At 40.1% G+C, this 25,081-nt stretch overlaps 1 protein-coding gene across 1 annotated transcript; it reads right to left on the minus strand.

The window, feature by feature from the left end:
* Positions 1–18,527: 18,527 nt before the first annotated feature.
* On the minus strand, positions 18,528–24,316 carry SLITRK5 (SLIT and NTRK like family member 5). The gene is given in 3 exon segments (XM_086880900.1): positions 18,528–19,683; positions 19,685–21,611; positions 24,183–24,316. Coding segments are annotated over 2 exon segments (2,841 nt in total). The 5' UTR covers positions 21,604–21,611; positions 24,183–24,316; the 3' UTR covers positions 18,528–18,761.
* Between the last annotated feature and the right edge of the window lie 765 nt (positions 24,317–25,081).

The raw sequence follows: 25,081 nt of genomic DNA on the forward strand, positions 1-25,081 counted from the left end.
TTAAAAGGAGAGTACAAATCTCTAGGTGTAATTGCATATGCAACTTTTGATTTTTGATGTAGACTTTGACATCTGAATTTGTACATAATGTGTATATATGAAAGTTGGCGTATAGGTTGTGTAACCAAAAATATGAGCATAAAATTGTCAACACTTTTTTTTCCATCCAAATTATCATCCATATGCCTAATATATTTTCCTTTTATCTTCCTCCAGGCTTCAGGCTAAATTTGGTACTGCTTGGCAGATACCAACAAATGTGTGAAAGCAATAGAAACATTGTGTAATAACGACAAGAGAACAAAGCTATTGAAATAGTTATTTAGAGCATTCTTCCAGAGAATAAAAGATCCTTAATTAGCAACTATCAGGATATTGCTTTGCTAGAGATCATATATTTTGTCTTTTAATGCAGGTCATCATGGAATAATTTTGACATTCAGTGCAAAAATATCTTAATAGATGCGTTTACATTATAAAAACCAAACCGAAACAAAAAGCTCTTCTTAAAAGACAGACCTGATCCTGGCAGAATGAAAAGCTCAGAAACCCTTTCATATTTGACTACTACTAAAAAAATAAAAATAATTGCATTCCTTCAGAATGATAATGCATTGTTTTCTAAAGAATCTGTAGTAGTGAAAACATTATGATGAAGAAGCATCTCTGTAGTACCTGCTTAGATAAGGTAAACCTGTAAGAAAATATTACTCCTGATAGTATTAATATTTTTAAATGGCTGTTGGGGTTTTGGGGTCATTCTGCATTATATGTAGCTATACAGAAAAAGAGCCCTTCAGAATCTGAACTCCATTATGCTTTGAAATTTTATGTCTGCTGTATGTAACCTCTGTGTCAGTTGCTTTTGAGCCATGTTGTATGCTAAATGAGTGACAATAACCCCAATCAGGTTTCTCAGATGTAGAATATAAACTTAATTTAAAGGTATATTTTTACTATTCTGAAGTGCCTAACCTCAAGAATCAGACGAATGTACCCTGGACACATCTTTTGCACACCCTTTTACTCTGTCTGATCTAAATCAGGAGCAGACATAAACATCAACGGAGTTCACCAGTGCAAGACTTGTGGAGAAATCAAGGCCGCAGCTTGCATACAATTCTTCACAGGAAATCATTATGCACATCATTTGTAGGTTACACAACTTGGACATTAAGGGGGTTTTAGCACAAAAAGTTTAGGCCACTATTTTGTTGCAATCCTATAAGAAAAAACAGTGTGGAAACCTATACATGGGGAATTTTTTTCAATGTGTGTACTTATACATATACATTATATATATACATATATACATATATACGTATATACGTATATATATACACATATATACATATATATGTCTATATACATATATATATACATATATATATATATATATATACACAGACCAAAGTTAAAACATACTCATGGCTAATCACATTTTGATTTAAGTAAAACAAGTTACTAAAGTTACAGGAGCTATGTGTACATAATCAAGGACTAACACTTCGTATAATAAGAATAGTCAATGTTACTACTAATTCAGTTTTCTCTGTTATGTCCATCCTGTACTCCATCCTTGAAAACCAGTGGTCACTGTGTATAAACTAAGTATTCATACAGTTTATGATTGTACTAAGTTGACGATATCTCTAATGTCACTAGGCATACAATTATAAATGCTTTTCCCTCCAATCAATACCAACTTTCAGCCATTTCAGTAGGTTTTCAGCATGTCTGCTCGTTGTCTCTCTCTAATCCTACCTTGAAGCAGTTTTTTAAGCATGAGCTTCTCATTGGTGCTGTGATACCAAGTCCCAGCTAATCTTTAACTGAGGCCAAAAGAGTGGGCAGTAAGTGGCAGAACCCTTGTGATTCAATGCATGCCACGATGAAAGGTACCTGACATAGCAGACCTTCTTTGAGAGGGAGGAGAACAGACAGCAGGGAGAGGAAGATAGAAAGAAATGCCATCTCAGGCTTCTGAAACCTTGAAAGAAATGAACACCCTGCTGATGTCTTTAATAGTTCATAACAACAGCTGTCTTCCACTTGTGAATGTTTCCTATGATGTGGCGCTTCCTCATATGACATTCTTCAGTTCCATCTACCTCCTGTATTGCTTCACGCCTCACTGCACCACAGGAGGCATCATATTGCAAAAAATTCTTCTCTTGTGAAGTGCCTAAACACCACAGGAATAGTTTTTCTCTGTCAGAATGAAAGGAATCTTCATTGCATATTGCAGGTTTGGGATTTCTTTGGTTTTTTGTTTATGTTGTTTTTTTCCTTTGTTTCATTTGTTTGTTTTTTCCCCAAAAATATACCAGTAACCCTGAAAACTATCTGACACTGTAAACAGAAACTAACATTGAAACAGAACTCAGTTAAATTGCCACATGAATTACGGTAGCACTTGGCTGCATGATTTAGATCTAATGTGCTTTTAAGTACATGAGACTTTTATATACATATATGAGCATACATAGATGTCACTTACACCTATGATGCTGTTTAAATGAAAATGAAAAGTAAACACAGAAATGTGTGCCTATAATTATAAAGTTATGTATATATGATGTTATTTAATTTTTGTAATTCTCAGTCTTTAATACTGAAAACACATATTGTATCAATCTAAAGACAATCTTTGGATTATTCTGTTAAGTATCTCACTGCATTTCAGAGGTATTTTTTGATGTCTGCTTTCTTTACTGTTCATTGAAGGATAACGTACAAGGTGTTAGAGAGAAATACATGAACCAATTTTATGATCTCAAAAGCTCCAGTGACTACTGAGAAGGAATTTTTCCCATTTCATCAAACAATCAAAAACTGAAGGCTCAGTCCTGCAAATGCTTAGACATATGAAGAATTTTACACCTATTAGTAGCTCCTGGTAATATTATTAAATTTCTGGAAGTTAAATTTTTCAGAGCATGCAGATATAAATAAGAGCAATATACTAACTATTAAAAGTATTTTTTTTGCTATAGATATGCTCTTTAATAATACATTCTATTTGACAATAACCCATTTAAAAACACTCTATGAAAAAAAATTGCTTGGGGTTTTTTTTTTGAATATGACATTTTAAAAATCTATTAAAATAAATCTTAAAGTATTATTCAATTATATAAATTATTTCAAACCCTAAACAACATAATGCATTGGTAAAAAATCCATTGCCATAGCTTGCAATTAGGAGATGGCCGTGCATTAAAACGTGCATTTTATAATCTTAATTACTCTGATATACTAGTTAAACTTTAGAGTATAAAGCAGAACATTCTGTAAGATAGCATTCAGCTGTTTCCAACAGTCTAGATCAACCATTTGTTTATTACAGATTCTGTCAGGATTTGTTGGGTTTTTTTTTCAAAAAATGGTGACACATGTTCAGATGTTGAGGCTTTTGAAAAAGGCTTTAGTTCAATATAAAACTAGATCAGTGGAATGGCTCTCTTTTTATTTTAGTCAAAGTCATGTTTTGTTTGTCAGGAAGATTTTTGTTTACCAAATCCTAAAACAAGTTTGAAAAATAGTACTTTCCCAGGACGTCGATTGGGTTTTATATTGAGCATGTTCACAAAACCGAAAAAAAAGAAGAGGTATATTTACCTCACTTTCTAATACAAAGGTGGTACTTCCTATAATGGTTACAGATATGCCAATAAAAACATGTTTAATGGAAATTAATGAACAGTATTGTAGCACCCAGTAAAGTCTTACAAAATATTTATTAGTGAAGAAATACAATACAAAAGATTTTAAAGGTCAGATCCTACAATGCTTTGCTGAGCAAGGTGGAAGTCAGAAAAGAATGCAGAATCTGACACTAGCTAATTTATTTCTGTTATGAGACGGATGTGTGGTCTCTGTATTGCATTAGTCATTTAGGCCCAGATACTTAAAGGCATAAAACTTTATAATAAATTTTCTTTTTAGTAACTGTTATTTAGCCCTTTATTTTTTATATATACATATATATGTACATATATATATGTATTAAATAATTTGAAGTTTACAGAAGACATTGAAAATTTCTTTCCTTAGCAAAAGTGCACAGATTTCTTTGGGTGTTTGGACTGCAAAAACAGGCCTTAGGGAAGATCTAGCAGGAAACCTATTAAGTGACCATGAGATCACACACTAATCCTACCCTTAGGATAAAACCTAATCCTATCTTTTGACTGAAGTGCTAAATTCCTCCTGGCCTGTCATCAGCACTTGCATAATTACTTTTCTTAGGTTTGGGTATGTGTGTCTAAAAGTGACTGTGCAATATCAAGCTTAATATTCCAATAGCTCCAAGTCCAGGCACCAGATTTCACATCCTTATCTACTTCATTGTCTTTTTTCTTACACTCATCAATGACTCACTCTTTGTGAAGATAGTTTAACCCCTAATTTAACTCATTATGTTAAATTTCTATATTGTAACCTATGTTTTTGACATAATAATGACTTAATAAGAAGTATTAAGAATGTAATACTGTTATTGAAAGCACATACAAAAGAAAACAAAAGTAATTGGCTGCTAACTTCAGTGGTAGTCTTCCATATCTCTCTGTACCTTTCTGAAACTGTTCTGCCAAATTACTTTCACTTATGTCAAATTCTCACTGGAGATGTGAGATTTCTAGCCAGAAAGGTAAATATGGAAACATGGCACTTGTTCATTCCACATAGATTTAGTAACTTGCATATTTCAAGGTTCTAATTGTTAGAAAAGTTTGTAAAAGACTGTGTTTCTATGAGAGGATGACATTTAGATCTACTGATGAATTACATTCTGAGAGTGCTTTCTGCCATGTATTCAAAACTACTTGAAAGCCACAATTTTATGTAACAGATGCATACAATATGCTGTTATTTCTTAGGAAATCCCTTTTCTAAGCCACCTGAAAAATTTTTTGCTCAGGGATGACCCAGGGTACACTCTTTTTTATACAGGTACAGTATGAAAAAGAGAACATTATTTAAAAAGTGGTATTACATATATTTTGGGCTTTCTTTTTTGGGGGGCTTTTTTGGTGTTTATTCTTTGGGTTTTTTGTTGATTTTTTTGGGGGGGCATGGGTCTTTTTTTGTTGTTTTAATAAGGTAAATATATTATTCAAATTAATGATACAGAGAATTTCTGTCTGGTCAATAATGCAAAGATTTATCTTCTGTGATTTTGCTGGCAGATTTAGTAAATATTTATTGAGTAAGACTAGAAGGATTCAGCAAGACTAGAATTGAATTTATTTAGCTCTGTAATCTCAATTTATTTTTTTTTTAATACACAGCACGTGTATTTATCTGATTCAAAGACCTCAGTTGCTACATATTCTACTAGATAATTTCTGATGTTTAGTTATTCTTTGAGCTGCTTCTTTTTCAGTCCCATCTGAAAGCCTCTAACTAGAGACAAACAAAACAGTCCAAGAGCTATTTTTTCTGCTTTGATAAATAGCAATAATTTTTAAAATGTTAAATAATATAATTATTTTCTCATTCACCAATATAAATAATTTAGAAAAAAGTGCTGGGTGAAAAAGAATTCAGGCCTTTTCATAGTATTGCAGCTACCTGCATTAGTTCTCACGTGTATTTTTGTTTGGATCTATGTATGCTGTTTAATGGTTTTGTAGCTGAAAAATTTTATATGAAAGATACTTTAATTAAAAATAAAGAAAAATATCAGAATATGTGGTACAATGCTTAATTTCTACTGGAATTTCAGTTATATAAACATCAAATCGTGTCCTCCACATATCACAGCAACCAGCTCAATATGTAAATTGAACAAATATGGAAACATACACAAAATTCTGATAATAATATCAGGCTTTTTCAGGTAGAAATTAAAAACTAATCAGCAAAAGGATCCAATAATTATAGAATATTACTGGTACATCCATGTTATATTTTTCTGAAATTACTGCACCAAAATCATGCAAATCTGAACTCCAAAGTATGTGTACACAACTTATTAGTAATGCAAGCTGCATCAGTCATCAGACTTACTGGAACTAATGTTCAGATCTTCAGAAAAAAAAAATGCAAAAAATCTGTTTGGATGAAGACTCAAACAGAAATCTTAATCAAAATCAGTGCTATTAACACTAATATTGATTTGGACCATGTACCGCTTTAAAATCATACTTTTTTAAAAATTTGCAATCTGTATATGGTAATATTCACTTCCTGTCTTAAACCGCTGGGAGTATTGCTGTGTAAGTTGAACAGTTACACATTTTAGTAGCAGAAATGATGTTTGAATGCAGCTTTTATTAGCTTCCTAAGTACCCAGTGCTGTTCCCATTGGCAGTGCTCCCATTGACTTCAGTCAGGGCAGGAACAGGCCCTAATTTTGTAAGGCACTTTAGGATCCTTTGGGAAGAAAGGTGTTAGAAGAATACAAGCCATAATTATCAATTAATTGTCAACAAAGCACTCTCACAAATATCTCCCATGGTCACAGAACAACATATCTTAATTTCATATTTCAGTTTGCTTGTAGCAATTTTAATGCTGATACTGGATTTTTTTAAATTTTGATGCCTGTGTATTGGAAAAAAAAAACCACAACCAACCAACCAAACAAACAAACAAACAAAAAAACCCCACAATTTTTCTAAGATTAAATAAAATAATACCTGTCTCTCTTCTGACTGTGCTGCCCTATCTACAGCTAAAACATCCTTTTAATATAAGAATATGACATCAAGGGTTGAAAAGCTGTACATAACTAAAAAAATGCTTACCAGTTTAAGTTTTAGTGATAGTCTATGTATCAAATGCCCTATGTTCTGTATGTTTTTACTTCTGCATCTCTCAATTTAGACAGTTCAATTGAAATCTTTGATTTAACTTCTGGTAATAGAAATACCTGCTTTAAGAGTCTCTGTCCTGAGAATAGTTGTCTCCTTCTCAGTATTAGTAAACAACTTTGACAATGTTAATCTTTTTAATATTTAAAATGCAGAGATAAATATAAATTGACCATATTCTCAAAACACAAACTCACTAAAATGAGCTCCCTTTTAATCACTGTGGTCATTTAACTTGTTTTAACATGGAGAGGCCCAAGGCCTCTTAGCAATTGTTCACTCACCTCCTAAAAACCCTCTGAGTCCCAAAAATAGATATGACCTGATTTTTTCTGAGCTTAATGAAAACAATAACAACAATAAAAAAACTATTCTTATTGAAGTATTTGAATGACAGCTATTTAACATCTTTATAATTCATTCAAATCCTGCAATCTCTATTGAAGTAAAAAAAAAAACCCACCCCATTTTAGAAGACAAGACAAAAGGAAGACATTCAGAACCTATAGCTACCAATATTTTATATATATACCTTTTATATATAGTTCAAATATCTGAATAAATAAAAACATTCATTAAGCCTCCTAGTACCTTTCTGTCATTAGGCTTAAACATTATTATCAGTAACCTTTTCAAGCCAGCAACATTCAACTGAAAACAAAAAGTAAACACTTCAGAAACTGAAGTAGTTTCAGGTTTGAAGGTCCTCAGATCTTTTCAAACATATCAAAATGTTCTCAGATACAAACACCTAATTGTATATTTTCTGTGTGAGTAAATCCAGAAAAGACCTTTTCATAGGAAGAAAATGCTTTAGCAACAGTAATCATAATCCTAAAGTTTTTAGAAACATTTCCTTCTCCATTAGACAAACTAGAACTCAGATTAAGTATTGGTATAAGTCTGTATGTGTCAGACATATTTAAATTCAGAATTCCAAACATAAAAGTATGTATCACAAAAAATCCTGATTGAACCCAATGGGACAACTCACATCAATCAAATTTTCACATGTGGAAGGAGTCAGAAAATCAAAATCTATTTTGGAAATTTTGTCTTCATTGCCCCAGGAAACTATTAAATGGTTTTCTGTCTGGGTTATGAAGTAATACTGAGTTTTGATTAAGTGAACAAAGTGAACATATGTGAGGCCTTACATTGAAACACAGACCTGGAGACAAGGGCACCTAAGTCTAAGACAAACATAAAAGAAAACAGTTTCACTATGTAACTATAGATTAAAATTACATAGAATCAATCAGACCAAAGATGGGAATTTTTTTGGTATTTAACCATAGATTATTATATAGAGCAGTAAGTAATTCTCAAACTACTACACAGCAAATGAGTACTTTAACATGACAGAAAAATAAATCTGAGTTATTTGATCATAAGATAAAAAAGATAAATAGTATGAAGATAGACTGATGAGATGGGGTTTTTCTTCCTCCATAATTAAAACTCTGATCCTAACTAAATCTAACAAAAACTTCTTAGTAATCCAAAAAGTCTTAAGAAATATTTAATTACAGATAACACTAGGTATATAAAATATACTGAAAATTATAGAACACATTCATTGTAAAAAATGTGTGGATGAAAAAATATTGCCCATCATAAAGACATTCAATTATACTTCTAAAACCCATTGAATTTAGAATCATTATCTTAACTACTTCTCATATTTTTAGAAAAAACTTTTTGCAAGAGAGTAGTAACTTTTTATTCTTTAGGAAAAAGTATTCTTAAGGAAGAATTAATGTACATGTTAGTACAATATGCATTAGTAGACTCTTACCATTAAAAAATTATTAAGTAATATATTGCACGATTAAACTAATAGATTCTACTGTTCAACATGATATTATGGCACATTACCACTTAACTTGTTGGAAATTATTACTTGTCAGGCCAAAAATTAAAAATAAACATTTGAAACCAATCAGAAACTGTCAATAAGGAGACCACTTTATGGCCTAAATTACTCTGCTGGAAAGCTTCATTATTTAAGCACTTTCTAATTATATGACAAATCCTCTCGTTGAGAAAAGATGCATTAAAAAAAAAAAAATTAACTGGGGGAAAAAAACCCAAATCTGGTGTCCCACACGTACATGTAAATGCATGTTTATGCAGGTATGTATTTGTGTTACAATTTTACAGTAATGATGCTATAGGTAGATTTTTTAAAAAAAATCCTACTTAAAACATATTTTCCTTTGACAATGATGAGTTTTTTGCTTAAGGTGTTACATCTGCTACAAAAAAGCTACAAAACCAAACACACCTCTTCAGTGCCTCACAATGTAAGAATGGAGAAGGAGAGAAGAAATGCATATCATGTGATTTTCCTTAGAAAATCAATAGCTATTTAGAAGAGCACAATATTTTTCTTTAAAAGAAATAAACACACTGAAGAACAATACCTTAGATCCCTTTGCACACAACTGTGCTCTGTACTTAAAATAAAAAGCAGCCTTCAAAGCAAAGGCAGGCAGTTTGATTCAGTAATGTGTAGGAAAAAAAGAATGAGAAGGAAGCATAAAATTAAAATAAAAAATGTGTAACTGTTAAATCTTTCAAACAGTTAGAATGCTTTTAAATAATAATGTTGTAAACACGAAGAACCCATCAATATACAGCTTTTAAAATAATTTCCACCACCAGTATTGACTGCATTGTATGATATGTTTGAATGGAAGAAAGCAAAAAAATCAACCCTTAAAAGACCAAGCATAATTTAATCACTGAAAAAATAAAACAACTTTAAGAAAGAGCCAAGGCTGTAATGGATAGAGATTTGAAATACCTTTGTAGCAGGGATTTTTCTTATGCATGGTAGGCTAATAAACAGTCTCTAACAGGAAGAAACATACAGTGTAAAGACATTATATGCTTCCAAAAAAAGTAAAATCAATGAGAGAATTTTCACTCACTTCAAAACCATCAAATATACTGATTAGGCAATTTTTCCTTTGATGCACTTTTCATCATCACTAAAAGAAGATATTTATACTTGGGAATAAATGATTCAGCAGAATACGCATTCTTTGAAAGTGGTTCAAGTTCTTTGATGTTTGTGTAAGCATTTCTTACAAATTTGGAAACAGAAAAATGTACATATTCTTGAATTTTGAGCTTAATGTGAAGCATGTTGTAATCCAGATATTTTGTTTTGTTGTAAGTTACCAGATGCCATCTAACCAGATGTGCAACACTGAACATAACTACACATAAATTCATGGAACCATATCATTACATCACCTGTAAAGAGTTGTATGGATGGCTTAAAAAACAAAACAAACAAAAAAAAGAAACAAACAACTACTTAAAATTGCATAATTAAAAAATTCTAGATAAACTTAATAACATATTCAATTCAACTTAGAAAACTGCCAACCTGAAAATAATTTTAAAATCCTTAATTTTTCATATTTTAAAATAAAATTTAAATGATAAAATTGCATCATGGCTGAAGAGTACCAATGCTAAGAACAACCCTGCTTTAATTTTCAGCAGAAAGCAACTGCCACTGGGACTAACAGCTTTATTATAGTCGTAACTAAAAAACTGATTAGCTCACCTAAGTTCAGCATTTAGAAAGGAAACAAATCTTTGTCATTACTTGTAATAATTAATTGCATAATTAAACACCATTATGAATTCAGAATTTTAAAACTAAATTCAGACACCTAAGTGAGAGACCTTTCTAAGAACTCTTGTCTTTCTCAACAATACATTTGTTATGTGTCTATTTATCCATTTGACTGGACCGATGAATTGCTATAGTAGTAAAGTTACAGAAAGTCAATTTCAGGCCAGTTTTGCCATGTGATATTATGTCAAATCTAAAAGGTACAGGTTTAAAATACTGCAATATTAATACCCTTCAATCCATGTTCAGACACTTGAAAACTGATTTGAACCCAAACTTTTGTTCCTAGTAACCCCAACACAAAATTTATATTACTATATTAGAAAAGCTGAAGCATTGTATGACTGGACTGACTTTTTGGTGATTACATGGATATAGCATTTACCTCTTACATGCTCTATGAAGAACTTCTGTTTCATTCCAAGCCTAAAAGCTCTCACAATTCACATGGAAATATTCTTACATTATAGTAAAGACAATTTTAATTAAAGAAATGAAAGTAGATAAGTGTAGGTGTACATATATGTATATATGCAGACATATATATGTGCACATACACTTCATGTATACATACACACTTGTTTATTTTTTAAAGTACAGATGGTAAAAAAATATGTATGGTTAAAATAATTATCTAGTTGGTAATTAAACACTGTTTCCAAAATTCAAAAATTGGACTAGACTTCTACCTTTCAAGTTTGAAGAATTTAACTCAGTACTTTTGCTCTAAGCATTTTTGAATAAAATTGATATGACATCTGACAAATGCAATCTCATACTTTGTCCCCTTCCTCAAATATAAACTTTTTGCCACAGAATACAAAATTACCAAATGTGTTAATAATCTAGTTGTTCACAAAATCAGATATACTGTTGAAATCATCAGGAAAAAAAATATTTTATTACATGAAATATTGAACCACACAATTATTATTCAACCTTTTATCTTATCCTAATCTGGACATTTTTGGAAGATCACCCAGAACCATTTCATGATATACAAATAGTAATCGTGTGTCCGGCCAGAAAAAAAAATAATTTTTTGTTTGGACATGGCCTATAGTTTTCTGTAAAATTTAAAAACATTGTAAATATAAGCCTGCAAAATTGCAGCAAAAGTACTTGCATCTTCCATGGCAAAAACACCACAAAGGGAACAATTTTTATCAATAAGTATTGAATCTAATTCCAGGTTTTGGGACCGAGGGCACAGAATTAAATAGAGGTATGTTGTCTATTCATATGATCCATCATTCTGAAGAGCCACATGTATGTCTGTGGATGTAAACTGTACTTCCATATAATCAGGGATCCAAGATAAACTTTACAGTGCCGTTTTACATCAGTGTTCAGTTAATTTGTCAGCAGATTGGAAATCCATGTGATTCATTTTGGAGGTACAGAGAAGAACTACTAATGTTTATCATTACTGTATTCAAATTTTTCATTGTACAAAACACAAATACTAAGAGAATGGCTTATTTCAATGACAAAATGCCAGACTCACAAGAGCAAGGTAAATGTTTTGCAAGTTTCTCAAGTCAGTGGAATCCAGTTGTGTACTTACACAACTAGAAGCAAAATGTGGCCCATTAGCTGTAAGTTAAATAGTTAATTTGAGAACCATTCAATTACAAACTTCATTACACTTTATTTCTTTGTATATTCAATTAACTAGATGCCTCTTGTTCCTAGGACCTAAATGTACCTTTTTTTCTGTCCTATCTCTGCTCTGTTCAGTGTTTTAAGAATAAACAATTATTCTAAAGCATAACTGTGCTTAGCATTTCTGGAGTATCATCATACTGCTAGATATCCTGAAATGCAGCTGAATAATGAAAAAAATGCAAAGACTTATAATATTAGGATACTATTTATATATAAATGGACAAATACAAATATGTAAGACAGTATTGCAGGACTGTAAGGAGATCTGTGTGCTCTCTTTTCAGCAAAACACATTGCAAAGCTTCTTAGAAGTGTTGGGAAAAACAAATAGCGTGGCTGCTCCATTCAGAGTGCTGCTATCCTGCCCACTTCTCTCACAGAAATGCCTCACTTGTCTACTCCTCCATCCTCCTGACACTCCTTAGCTTGAGGTCCTACATTTTCCAGGGTAAGTGGATGCTGCAGAATAGAGGTACAAGCTCCCTACAATCAAATAATCAATAGAAATGTGACAACTGTTTGAAGGATGACAGCTATGGAATTGTGTCTGCCATTCACTCTCTCATCTCTCCCCATTTTTCTTGTTTAATGCCAGTAGTGCCAATAGCATTCTCAGTTCTGCATAAGACAGCAAAAGATTTCAGCCTCCTTCTCTGGTTTGGAGACGCTGTAATTCAGTATGCCAGTCTTTAACCTAATGAAAGGCTATTCAGGTTCCCTGGAGACACTGAGCAATATAAAGAACCTGCCCTCTAAAAATGAAGGAGCTCTTGTTTACCCTGTCCTTCAGGATGTAGTGCCTTAATGGACTCTGCCCCCTGAGAGGGAACCATATGCATTAAACAGACTCTTAAGTTTCTGTAAGAAACAACATGCTGGTCAGACATTTTAGCTCCAGCTAAACAGAGATCTAAACAACCTACAAAAGCAGGATCTTCCCTTCATATTTTCTAACAACCACAATTAGCTATTCCTGTCTTTACAGATATATCTTCTATATTGTGTTTACTGTGAGTCATAAGCTCATTTTTAGGCTCTTCTACAAATTTCAAAAATTATTTTAATAATTAAATTATTATGTGATATGAGGAACGATGCTTTCCTAAAGATGTTTTCCTAAAAGAATACCCCGAAGAAATACCTGTAAGCATTATAAAAAAATTAAAACATAAGAAAATGTTTAGAAATTAAATTCTGCAGTATGCAGTATCAACTGAACATGCTTTCACAACCTTAAGTGACCATTAAAATACTGGATGGTAAAGATATATGTATTAAAAAAAAAAAAAGGCGTGAGAATGTGGGCTCCAGAACTACCGAGGTGGAAGCTGTATTTTTGTCACTTTTAACTGATGAGAGGACTGACAGAACATCTGGTGTTTCAAACAGTGTGTAGGAATGTCTAGAAATCACAGGCTATATCTCCTGGGATTAACCACTGTAAATTCAGCTCATTTTGTTATAAATGAGAGTAAAATATGAAATAAGGGAAGGGAAGGGAAGGGAAGGGAAGGGAAGGGAAGGGAAGGGAAGGGAAGGGAAGGGAAGGGAAGGGAAGGGAAGGGAAGGGAAGGGAAGGGAAGGGAAGGGAAGGGAAGGGAAGGGAAGGGAAGGGAAGGGAAGGGAAGGGAAGGGAAGGGAAGGGAAGGGAAGGGAAGGGAAGGGAAGGGAAGGGAAGGGAAGGGAAGGGAAGGGAAGGGAAGGGAAGGGAAGGGAAGGGAAGGGAAGGGAAGGGAAGGGAAGGGAAGGGAAGGGAAGGGAAGGGAAGGGAAGGGAAGGGAAGGGAAGGGAAGGGAAGGGAAGGGAAGGGAAGGGAAGGGAAGGGAAGGGAAGGGAAGGGAAGGGAAGGGAAGGGAAGGGAAGGGAAGGGAAGGGAAGGGAAGGGAAGGTGCGGGAAGGGAAGGGAAGGTGCGGGAAGGGAAGGGAAGGGAAGGTGCGGGAAGGGAAGGGAAGGGAAGGGAAGGGAAGGGAAGGGAAGGGAAGGGAAGGGAAGGGAAGGGAAGGGAAGGGAAGGGAAGGGAAGGGAAGGGAAGGGAAGGTGCGGGAAGGGAAGGTGCGGGAAGGGAAGGTGCGGGAAGGGAAGGGAAGGTGCGGGAAGGGAAGGTGCGGGAAGGGAAGGTGCGGGAAGGGAAGGTGCGGGAAGGGAAGGTGCGGGAAGGGAAGGGAAGGTGCGGGAAGGGAAGGGAAGGGAAGGGAAGGGAAGGGAAGGGAAGGGAAGGGAAGGGAAGGTGCGGGAAGGGAAGGGAAGGGAAGGTGCGGGAAGGGAAGGGAAGGGAAGGGAAGGTGCGGGAAGGGAAGGGAAGGTGCGGGAAGGGAAGGGAAGGGAAGGTGCGGGAAGGTGCGGGAAGGGAAGGTGCGGGAAGGTGCGGGAAGGGAAGGGAAGGGAAGGTGCGGGAAGGGAAGGGAAGGGAAGGGAAGGGAAGGGAAGGGAAGGGAAGGGAAGGGAAGGGAAGGGAAGGGAAGGGAAGGGAAGGGAAGGGAAGGGAAGGGAAGGGAAGGGAAGGGAAGGGAAGGGAAGGGAAGGGAAGGGAAGGGAAGGGAAGGGAAGGGAAGGGAAGGGAAGGGAAGGGAAGGGAAGGGAAGGGAAGGGAAGGGAAGGGAAGGGAAGGGAAGGGAAGGGAAGGGAAGGGAAGGGAAGGGAAGGGAAGGGAAGGGAAGGGAAGGGAAGGGAAGGGAAGGGAAGGGAAGGGAAGGGAAGGGAAGGGAAGGGAAGGGAAGGGAAGGGAAGGGAAGGGAAGGGAAGGGAAGGGAAGGGAAGGGAAGGGAAGGGAAGGGAAGGGAAGGGAAGGGAAGGGAAGGGAAGGGAAGGGAAGGGAAGGGAAGGGAAGGGAAGGGAAGGGAAGGGAAGGGAAGGGAAGGGAAGGGAAGGGAAGGGAAGGGAAGGGAAGGGAAGGGAAGGGAAGGGAAGGGAAGGGAAGGGAAGGGAAGGGAAGGGAAGGGAAGGGAAGGGAAGGGAAGGGAAGGGAAGGGAAGGGAAGGGAAGGGAAGGGAAGGGAAGGGGTTTTACTTATGTTTTGTTTCAAATAATTACATTGAGAAACCAGGATTCTCTTCTACCTTTTTTTTGTTCATCACAGAATTTCATTCACTTATGCACTTTTGAAATGAAATGTGAGGCCACATGAATGATTCAGTAAGCTCAACATTACTTGTCAACTCCCCCCCAAAAAAACACAAAAAAAAGAAAAAAAAAAAAAAAAAAAAAGAGAAAAAAAAAGAATATAATATATCTGATAACCCGCTAAAAATAATATTCAGAATTCTCAAAATCAATTTCTTCAAATAAATTATTTTATCTGTTATCCTCTTTTTGAATTAGAGGCATACGTCCCTTTGCCAATTTCTATTCCTATCTACTTTTTCTTGCAATAATTATCCACAGATGATACATCATTTTAGCCGCTGAGTGGGAACTCCTACTTCCATTGAAGTCTTCATTCACAAATAACCCTTTCAGATATGTTTCAGGATGATTACTGACTAAAGAATATTATTTTTGACTCTGTATTCCTTTTAAAGGATTTATCTTCAGGTATGTACTTTCTGTAGGTAATTGATGTCAATTAATCTTTTTCTCCAGTAACACAAGCGATAACATGTTTTTTTCTACTGAAGGTGAGTCGTCAAAAAGATTTAAATTAATTGTTCTGGTTGTAGTGTAGACCATTAGAAAAATCCTTCATTAGCAGTTATTAAATGCATGTAAAACACATGGAAACAGCAGTACTACCGACCTCAGAAATGGCAGCGTCAGGATGCAAACATAAACAGAATGTCAAGGGATTTCTTTCAGCTATTTCTTACAAATCCAAGCAATTCCTGCTCATTTACTCATTTGCGGATGCTGCCTCTTTGTGGCAGAATGCCATGCGCAATGTACCTTTCACAATAAGGACCTCATCCTATGTTTGTACTGACACCTATGCAAACTCATAAACATGAGGTTAGAACCACACAGGAAAGATATATATATACACATGAAGAGACACAAAGTTTGCAGGAGCTTCTCCTTCAATCCTTTCTGAGCTAATCTTTCTCTGGCAAAGCCAGCGAGGCTGAAAATTTTCTTACTTATACCCATTTAACAACAGCATGCCTCTACTGAGCTTAAATGGAAGAACCAGGCCACTGGTTTCAGCAATAGTTATAAAGGCAGAGATTCAAAGTTAGGGCTGGAAAACTGCACCTCAGGCAGCCACACACACATCTCTCACTGGTGTCAATGGGAAGTCTGCAGGAGATGGAGAGCAGTGAACAGAATAGCCATTTGTTATGTCTCTTGTGACAAAAGAACACTTCTCAACTTTGCATTTCAAACTGAAATAACACTCTGCTTACTAAACTGTCCAAGCTAAATACAGTCATGCTTGTTTCTTTTTTTTTTTTTTTTTTTGCTTTTGCTCAGTGTAGGTGGCACAGAGGGAAGAACACACGCCAAGAAAACATTTTTCTTGAATTCCAACAGCCCAGTTATACAGCTTTGTTTTTGTAGAAAGTGACAGATTGTACATGGGTAGGAAAAGCAGAATAGAACAGAGCCCTTTTGCAATAAAAGATGTACCAGTGAGCAACTCTGGAAACAATATTAAATATAACCTAATGAAGAAAGAAAACACTTGTGAAATATCACTTACCCTGTTCCATATATTAAAGAACACCCCAGTAAGGAAACAAAATGTAAATATAAAACTATCCTATTCAATATGTTGTTGAAACACATATCATTGCGTTGCTTTCTGACCCATGTTATATATGCTGGTAATTACCACATGTCATGTTTCAAAAACAGAGAACACATTATGTTTGCCTAGAAACGTTAGATCTTTTTGATAAGCCTTAATTGCTAGTAAAGAGAATCCAACGTACAAACGGATTATTTTGGCCAGAAATTTGAAAGTTCAGATACTCATTACTTCAGGATCTTACATTTGAAATATTTACCAAGTGTTTATTCAGAAACTATTAAAAAATCACATGTGCTGGGATACATATGAGACATGAGTTGTCCCATCTTACAGTGATGCTGTGTTTATGAATATCCTTCCCATTGCCTGCTGCCCAAAGGGGTAAAGACATTTTATAGAGATTTGTACAGTCCATCATTTGGTCTTTCAGGATGCCAGTAAACATGTGGATCTGTACAAGTGCAATTGTACTCGACTAAACAATCATAAACTGGCTACAACAGTTGCAAAATCATTATATTTTGGTTAACTAATACAATTTTTTTAAAAAAAAAAAAGAAAAAAATGAAACCAACAAATCAAAAATGAAACTTTTTTTACTGATAAAATGAATGCCTTCTACATGTCCCTCACTAGTTTGCCCAACCAGACTCCTGAGCAGGAGGTTGCTGAAAGATACATTTTTTCAATAGAGAAAAATGATTTTTTTTTTCCTTTTGTGATCAGATTTTATATCTCAGATTGTCTGTTAGGATTTGGTCATAACTGGCATTATCTATAGAGATTTAAAAGGTCCTTCTGATACTATATCAGATTTGGGAAAAAAGCTCTCACTGTAGTGCAATACTTTAAAGCAATCCACAGACTTTGGACCCCAACCCGGGGAAAAAAAAAAAATAAACACTTAAACATCCCAGTATTTTTACTTATAAGAAGAATTCTGCATCCTCTATCTTAATTGTTTTGACTTTTGACTAACTTTGCTCAATGAGTGAGTCTCCAGAACCACACACATTGGTAAAGTTGTTCATGTGCTTAAGTGCCTGCAGGATGAAGGCCTAAGCTGGGACTTCTTTCACAAATAGAGATACTCAAGTGAGTTAAAAATTTGCAAGATTAGGCCCTAAAATAGTGAAGGAAAGAGAAATGCTAATGTGCATATAAAAATAGGTGCTACAATAAAATATTTTTTTTTATATTTCATCAATAAGTTATTTTCACTAACCAGTTATGGATCATATATCTCTGCACTCTTTAATGATTTGTCCACATCTACAGTGATCCCTTTAAAGATCATAATATATTTTTTTTTTTTTTAATTCAAAAGTCCAGAAAGTATACAAACACATCCTTAAAAAAAGGAAACCTTGTATTAAAGTCGGGGTGTGCTAATCTCTCCACAAAAGCCATTTAGACTCACCCATGGCTAAAAGGGGAAAATGTGCGCCGTACTCTTCAACCAGAAAGAAAACTAAAAATAACGTCTTTAAAAGAAAATAAGGAAAAAAAAAAAAAAGGAAAAAAAAAAGCACGACCTGAATGTGACCTGACAAGAAACCATGAAACCTCCTGCCACCTTCCCCAAACACACATGGACACCCACACAATGCCAGTGTTGTGCCCATTTTACACAATAGGTGGTTTCCGACTTCCAAACGCAGTAACAGAGAATAAAAAAAAACCAAAACCAAACCAAACTGAACAGCACACCCTTTCAGAATCATTCCCCGAAGCTGAAAAGTCCTGTGCCAAGGCACTTCACCCTACAATAAAATGAATTAAAGGGGGAAAAAGAGGAGGGGGGCGAGGTGTGTGTGTGTAGGGAGGTCAGCATTTAGGTTTCTTTGTTTTGCGTGTGGTTGTTAAATACAAATACTCTAGAGAAGGAGCTGCTGAGACTGGCGAGGGGACGGGGGGCGGGGGGGCTGTTTCTCAGAACTGGCTGAATGTGGTCTGTTTTTCCAGCACTTCGAGGTAGTCCGGCTCTGCGTTTAGTTTTGCTTTTAGCTCCAGATACTCGTTCCTGTTGGGCTCTACATAGACAGTACTCGGGGGGCTGTAGAGCACCGTCTCCCGGAGCCTGGCGTCCCCCGGCCCCGGGTGCAAGTACTGGTGGGCACGCCTAAGGTCATAGTTGGGGGAGTAGGTGTAGGCGGCGGGGAGCTTGGGGTAGTCGGGGAGGGTGGAGCCGGGTGTACCCAGCGTGGAGGGGGAGTGTTTGTCGGGCTCCAAAATGCCCCTGTAAAAGCGATCGGCGTCTTGCACCGGCGAGAGCAGCTCCTCCCGCGGCTCGATGGTGCTCACGCTGTACGCGGGGCTGCGCGCCGGCGCATCCTCCCCGCCGGGCGCCGGCGGCGGCGGGGGCGGCGGCGCGCCCCCCCCGGGTGGCAGGGGGTGGCTGCTGTAGGTCACCTTGAGCTCGTGAAGGTCTTTGTAATCCTCGCCCGAGTTGCCTTCCCGGGAGCGGTAGATGGGGTTTTTGCACATGTGGCCCAGGGGGTGCGGGATGTACTCGTAGACGTGGCCGGCGGGGGTCTTCACCTTGGGCAGCGCAGCGCCCCCACCGCCGCCGCTGCCGCCGCCGCGGTGGGGCGGGTGCTGCTGGAGGTGGGGGTGGTGGTGGTGGCCGCCGCCGCTGTAGACGCTGTACTGCATGTTGAAGGAGCTCACGTCGGAGTTGTTGGCGCTGGCGTGGTCCCCCTGGCCCTTCTTGCGCCGCTTCATCACCAGGACGAAGAGCCCCGCCGCCACGAAGACGGACATGATGAAGACGAGCAGCAGGCTGAGGATCAGCACCGAGAGCGGCACCGAGGAGCTGCCGGCGCCGCCCGCGGGCGCGGAGCCGCCCGCCGCCGGTGGAGGAGGAGGGGGTGGTCCTGGCTGGCAGCTGGCCCGGGGACGGCGTGGGCGTGGAGACGACGATGTCCGAGTAGTCGGGGCACAGCAGCTCCGCCCGGACGGCCCGCATGTCGCTCTGGGCAAACTTCTTAGGGGACTCGCAGATAACCTGGTCCACCAGGACACCGGTGTTGAGCTGTTCCAGCCACAGCTTCATGCCCACCACGTCGCAGGTGCAGTCCCAGGGGTTCTCGTGCAGGTCGATCTGCAGCAGGGATTTCAGCTGGTCCAACACCCCGCTCACTGGCAGGTAGGAGAAGTGGTTGCTCCGCAGGCTCAGCCTGTAGAGAGACAGACCAGAAAAAATGTTCCCTGGCAAAGACCTCAGCAGATTGTTGTTCAAAAACAAGAGCTGAAGGTTGGGGACAGATTCAAAGGTGCCTGCCTCTATCTCCCGGATGACGTTGTACTGCAGGAAGAGGTACTGCAGGCTTTGCAGCCCATAGAACAGCTCTGGGCTCAGCCGCTCGATCCGGTTCCCATTCAGGTACAGCCTTCGCAAATTAGTTAAATCCCCAAAAGCCCGGTCCTGAATGACCGAGATGCGATTATTGCCCAGATGCAGCAAATCCAGCCCAGTGGCATCCACAAAATCTGCCCTGCGTACCAGCGCAATGTAGTTTTCCGTCAAATACATCTTCTTAGGATTATAGGGTTTGGGCTGCAGTTCAGAAATGCTCTCAATCTTCCTCTCCTGACAATTGACATTGAGGCCCAGGTCAGAAATCTGCAAGTTGCAAGTGCAGGCAGTGGGGCACTCCAAAGGCACCGGGGATTTGGTCTGGTAGGCAATGCTGGGGCCATAGTTGCTGTATCCCAGGTCTTTCGAGGGCAGGCGGGAGGTGGGGCGCACCCTTGTCTTGTTGGGTTGGCGGGTCCCTTTGGGGGGCTTCAAGGGAGATTTGTAAACAGCTGAAGAAGAAGTGGCCACGGAGTTGACTGAGGCCGGGGTAGTGTGGAAATACCCTGTAGTGCTCAATGGTGTCTGAGGTCTCATTTCATAATCAGAGATGAGCCTCCTGGGACAGAGCTCCTGCTTAGAGACTTCATCCAAGTCTCGACCATGTAAGCGGAAAGGGGTCTCACAAACCACATCTCCCACCAGAGCGGAGTATGAGATACTGTCCAGCCAATCCTTTAGAGCAATCAACTCACAGGAGCAATTCCAGGGGTTTTCCTCCAGCTGCAGCTCCACCACTTTATCCATGTGCTGCAGGAGGCCCACATAGGGCAACAGCTTCAGCCGGTTGCCCCTCAGGTCCAGGTGAGTTAAGGGCACAAAACGGAAGAGGTTGTTGGGCAGACTGGAGAGGAGGTTATCATTGAGAATCAGCACCTGCAACAAATGCAGTTTGCTGAAGGCATTAGGTTCAATGACGCTAATATAATTATAATCAACCTGTAGGTATTCCAAACTCTCTAGCCCAAGGAAAGTGTCATCCCGTAAAAGTTCCAGCTTGTTATTGTTCAAGTGCAGCCTCCTTAAACCTCTCAGACCATGAAAGGCCCCAGTTTCGATGTCTTGTATGTCATTGCTCCCCAGATGCAAAATTGAAGCCCCCGTGTAATTGACAAACTGGTTTGGGTACAGCCTGTTCAAAAGGTTCCCAGACAACAAGAGGTGGTAAACGGGGAACCTTGGTGGACTGATCTCAAAAAGGCTGATGATCCCTCTGTTTTCACAGCTCACTGTTAAGATGCTGTCCTTCTCCTCACAAGGACACGCATTATCACAGATTTCCCCATAATACTCGATGCTTTCTGCCCAGGAAAGGACTAGTGATGTTAAAGCAAATGCGATCGTCTGCAGCATCCAGATATGCATTTTTTTGTTGAGGTCCTGTTCCAAAGTTACTGTAGAGCAGCAAGCATACATTTTATTTCCTGTAAGAATAAGGAGAAAAAAAAAAAAAAAAAAAAAAAAGAAAATAGCATAATAGGGATAGGGTAGCCCCATAACATTCAAAATGGAAACAAAGTTTATATATGTCTTCAGTGGGGTAGAGAATAGATTGTTCACCTATCAAAAAATCCCCCCCTCCTGTCACTTCTAAGTCCCATACTTTTGGAAACTGGCTGACATGCCTTGATTAAAGGGTTGATAGGCAGCTCCTTGCGAGTCAAATGCCTTCAGTGTCTAAAAAGGTGAGGTCACAGTAGGAATTGTTCTGATTCTGTTAGTGTGGGGTGAATTTCAATGCTTCTCTGGATTTCCTTTTCACAACCAGCCCCATAAATATACATAAAATGGCTGTCAGTTCAGTTTCACGTTTCTAATTTAAGAGAAAAGAAACACCATTTTACAAGGTTTCCCACCTCCCCTATTCCCCAGCTCCCTCTTCCCTTCAGAACCTCCCTGCTGAACCAGTGCACCAAGGTCTTCCCCTCCTTTTACCTTGATTTTTAACCGGTGGTGGAAATACCATGGTAGGAATCCAAAGAAAAATGCTCAGTGCTGAAAATGGCATCTTAATTCAACAGAGGGAATACTGACACATTCTCCACATCACACATTTCTTAAAACTCTTTTATGTTGGTGGTTTTTTTTCTAGCTATACATTTACAAAGCACACACCCACCCACACAGACATGCACACAAGCGCACACACATGCACACACGCGCGCACCCCCAGATGACTTTTGTGCAGGAATTCTTCTGTAATGAGATTAAATACATTAACCTCCTACTTCAGTGCACTTAACAGCTCTCTTCAATTACGGAAATTTTGTATCTTTACAAAAGCAAATAATATATAACAGATATTTGATCCTCTCCCAAGTTATACACAATGTAACAGAGCTCATTTCAAGCACAAGTCTTCTGTTTTCTCTCTCTCTCTCTCACACACATACACACACACACACACACACACACACACACACACACACACTCTGAAGAAATGTTTTAACCACTCACCCAAAATTTGTGAAAAACGTAAAACATGCAGGTCATCTTCGGAGTCTCATCCATATCTGACATAGCGCTTATTCCCAATGTTCTGCAAAACTAGCCTGGTAGAAGTGGAGAGATCTAAATAGGTCTCATGAAAATATCTCATTGCCAACACTCCAAACATCAGAGTTACTGATTATAAGCAGCGATGGCTGTCAGTGCTCTTCATCCTTTATGGGAGAAAACACCCAGGCTGATTAAAAGCCAAGGAGGGTAGAAGGGAAACCCTACCATTGACCTACGTCAGTAATTTAATGCCTGAATTCCACCTAGCTGGAAACAAATCCATTCCTTTTTTGCCATCTTTCTGACTCCTCGTGGCTTTCTTCTACTTCTGCTAGTCTAAAAGCAGTATGAATAGGGAAAATAAATGCATTTTGTGTGTCGGTAGGGGAAGACCAATAAATCATCAGGCTTAAATGCTGGGATCTTGGAGCAGGCTTGCATTTTCTATCGTCCACCTCAGAGCTCCAATCCTCATGACACAACTCTGGTTTGGAGGAACGCATCCTAAAAAACAAGAAGTCTCAGTACTGCAAGACATCTCCTGTGGCATCAGGTTCAAGGCTGCAAAACTAGCACTTGCAGCAAAGGCAATCATGCAGCAAGAAATCGGAAGTCTCCGTGAATCTCTCTCTAATTCTGACCAGACGTCAACTGGATCGGAATTACTCAAAGCAAAAAGGCTTCACTGCATAAAGGCAGCAGAAATCTTACTCAAAGGCATGTATCTAGCATATTTTTTCTCAGCTTGATCAGATCCATTCATCCATTAACCAACAGTTCTTCAGAGAAGAAAAAAAAACCCACAATGACAACCTATTGAAAACCTGCCCGGTCAGTGTTAAACTCCCAGACATTTTACAACTTTAATTCAATTATGGTTACCAAAGGAGGCAAATACAATTTTCCCTCCCTCTCCCTTTCCCTTTCCCCTTTCTCTGACAAGAAAAAAAAAAAGAAAAAAAAAGGCGGGGGATGGGAGGTAAAGAAAATAAAGTTGTAGCTGGCTATATGCAAGGTTGCAATCCCGCCCTGGAAACCCCTCTGTGATGACTGTGTGCTGCTGTTCTCCAGCTCCCTACAGAGGTTCAGATTGGGGGGGGCGGGGGGTGGGGGCGACGGGGGGGGAGGGGAGAAAAGGAAAGGGGTTGCATCGGGATTTTTCTTGCGTGTGTGTGGGGGGGTTTTTTTCGTTTTTTTTTTTTTTTTTTCCCCGAAGAGTTCAACCCTTAGATTACCGCACTGCATATCCGGCTGGAAGCAGCTTTCAGTACCGCCGACAGCAGCGGCGAGCGAGCAGCCCTAGCCGGACACTGCCACCCAACTGAGCAGCACCCCGAATTGGGAGGGATGGCTTTCGGGGGAGGGGGGCAAACGGCGGGGAACTGGGGGTGGAAAGCAACAGCAAGGAGAGACCCGGCGGGGAAGGGGCGGGGAACGAGGAAGGGAGGAAGAAAGGAGGAAAAGAGAGCGAGAGAAAAGTCAACCCCGGTACTTACTTCGCCCGAAATCTCCAGGGCCCAAGCATGGTGGCAGCCCATGAAGATGCCGACCCGCTGCGCGGGCGCTGCGCGGAGCCGCCGGGGCGGCGGAGGCGAGGATGGCAGCGCCGGGGAGCTCGGTGCGGAGCGCGCACGGGCACCCCCCGCACGCAGGCGGCGCCGAGGCACAGCGCGCGCTCAGGGGCGCGCACACGCGCGGGCACACGCGCCGCACACTCACACTCACACGCGCGCGCCCGCGCGCGCCCGGGCAGCCGCGGGGGCGCGCCCGCCACGCACGCGCGCTGTGGCGCGCGCCCGCACGGCGGGGGCGGCCGGCGGAGCGCCGCGCTGTGCCCGCGCCGCCGAGCGCAGCGGGGAGGCGGAGGGAGGGGAGCGAGGGCGGGGCGGCGGCGCCGAGCGGGTGCGGGGGGGCGCGGAGGGGGGCGGGAGCGCGGGGGTCGCGGGGGAGGGCCGCGCTGCGGGGCGGGTGTCCCCGGGTGACGGCGCGGCGGCGGCGGCGGCAGCGGCCGGCCCCGTGGGGCGTCGCGAAGCCCGCCCGTACGGGCACCCGGCGCACGGGCACACGCAGGCACACACATGCCGATACGAGCTCGGCGCGCCCGCCCCGCCGCTCCTCCGCCCCGCGCATCCCGGGGCTGCGCTCGCACTTTCACCAGCACCGGCCAACTTTCCCCGCGCTCCGCCAGCGCTCTGGACGCCGCTGCCGCTCCCGCACCCCTCGGGCCGAGGTCCGCAGCCGCCCCGTCCTCTCCCGCAGCGCTCGCTGGCCGCGGCCGGGCTGCGCGGAGCGGAGCAGCGGCGAGGGGGCGGCGGGAGCCGGTGGCCACCGCTGGCCGTGCGGGAGCCTCCGCTGCGTTGGCGGAGACCGCGGGGAATTGGGTGGTCGCGGTGAA

This window comes from Cyanistes caeruleus, chromosome 3 (assembly GCF_971803275.1).
Source record: "Cyanistes caeruleus chromosome 3, bCyaCae1.hap1.1, whole genome shotgun sequence".
In the NCBI taxonomy this organism is placed as follows: Eukaryota; Metazoa; Chordata; class Aves; order Passeriformes; family Paridae; genus Cyanistes; species Cyanistes caeruleus.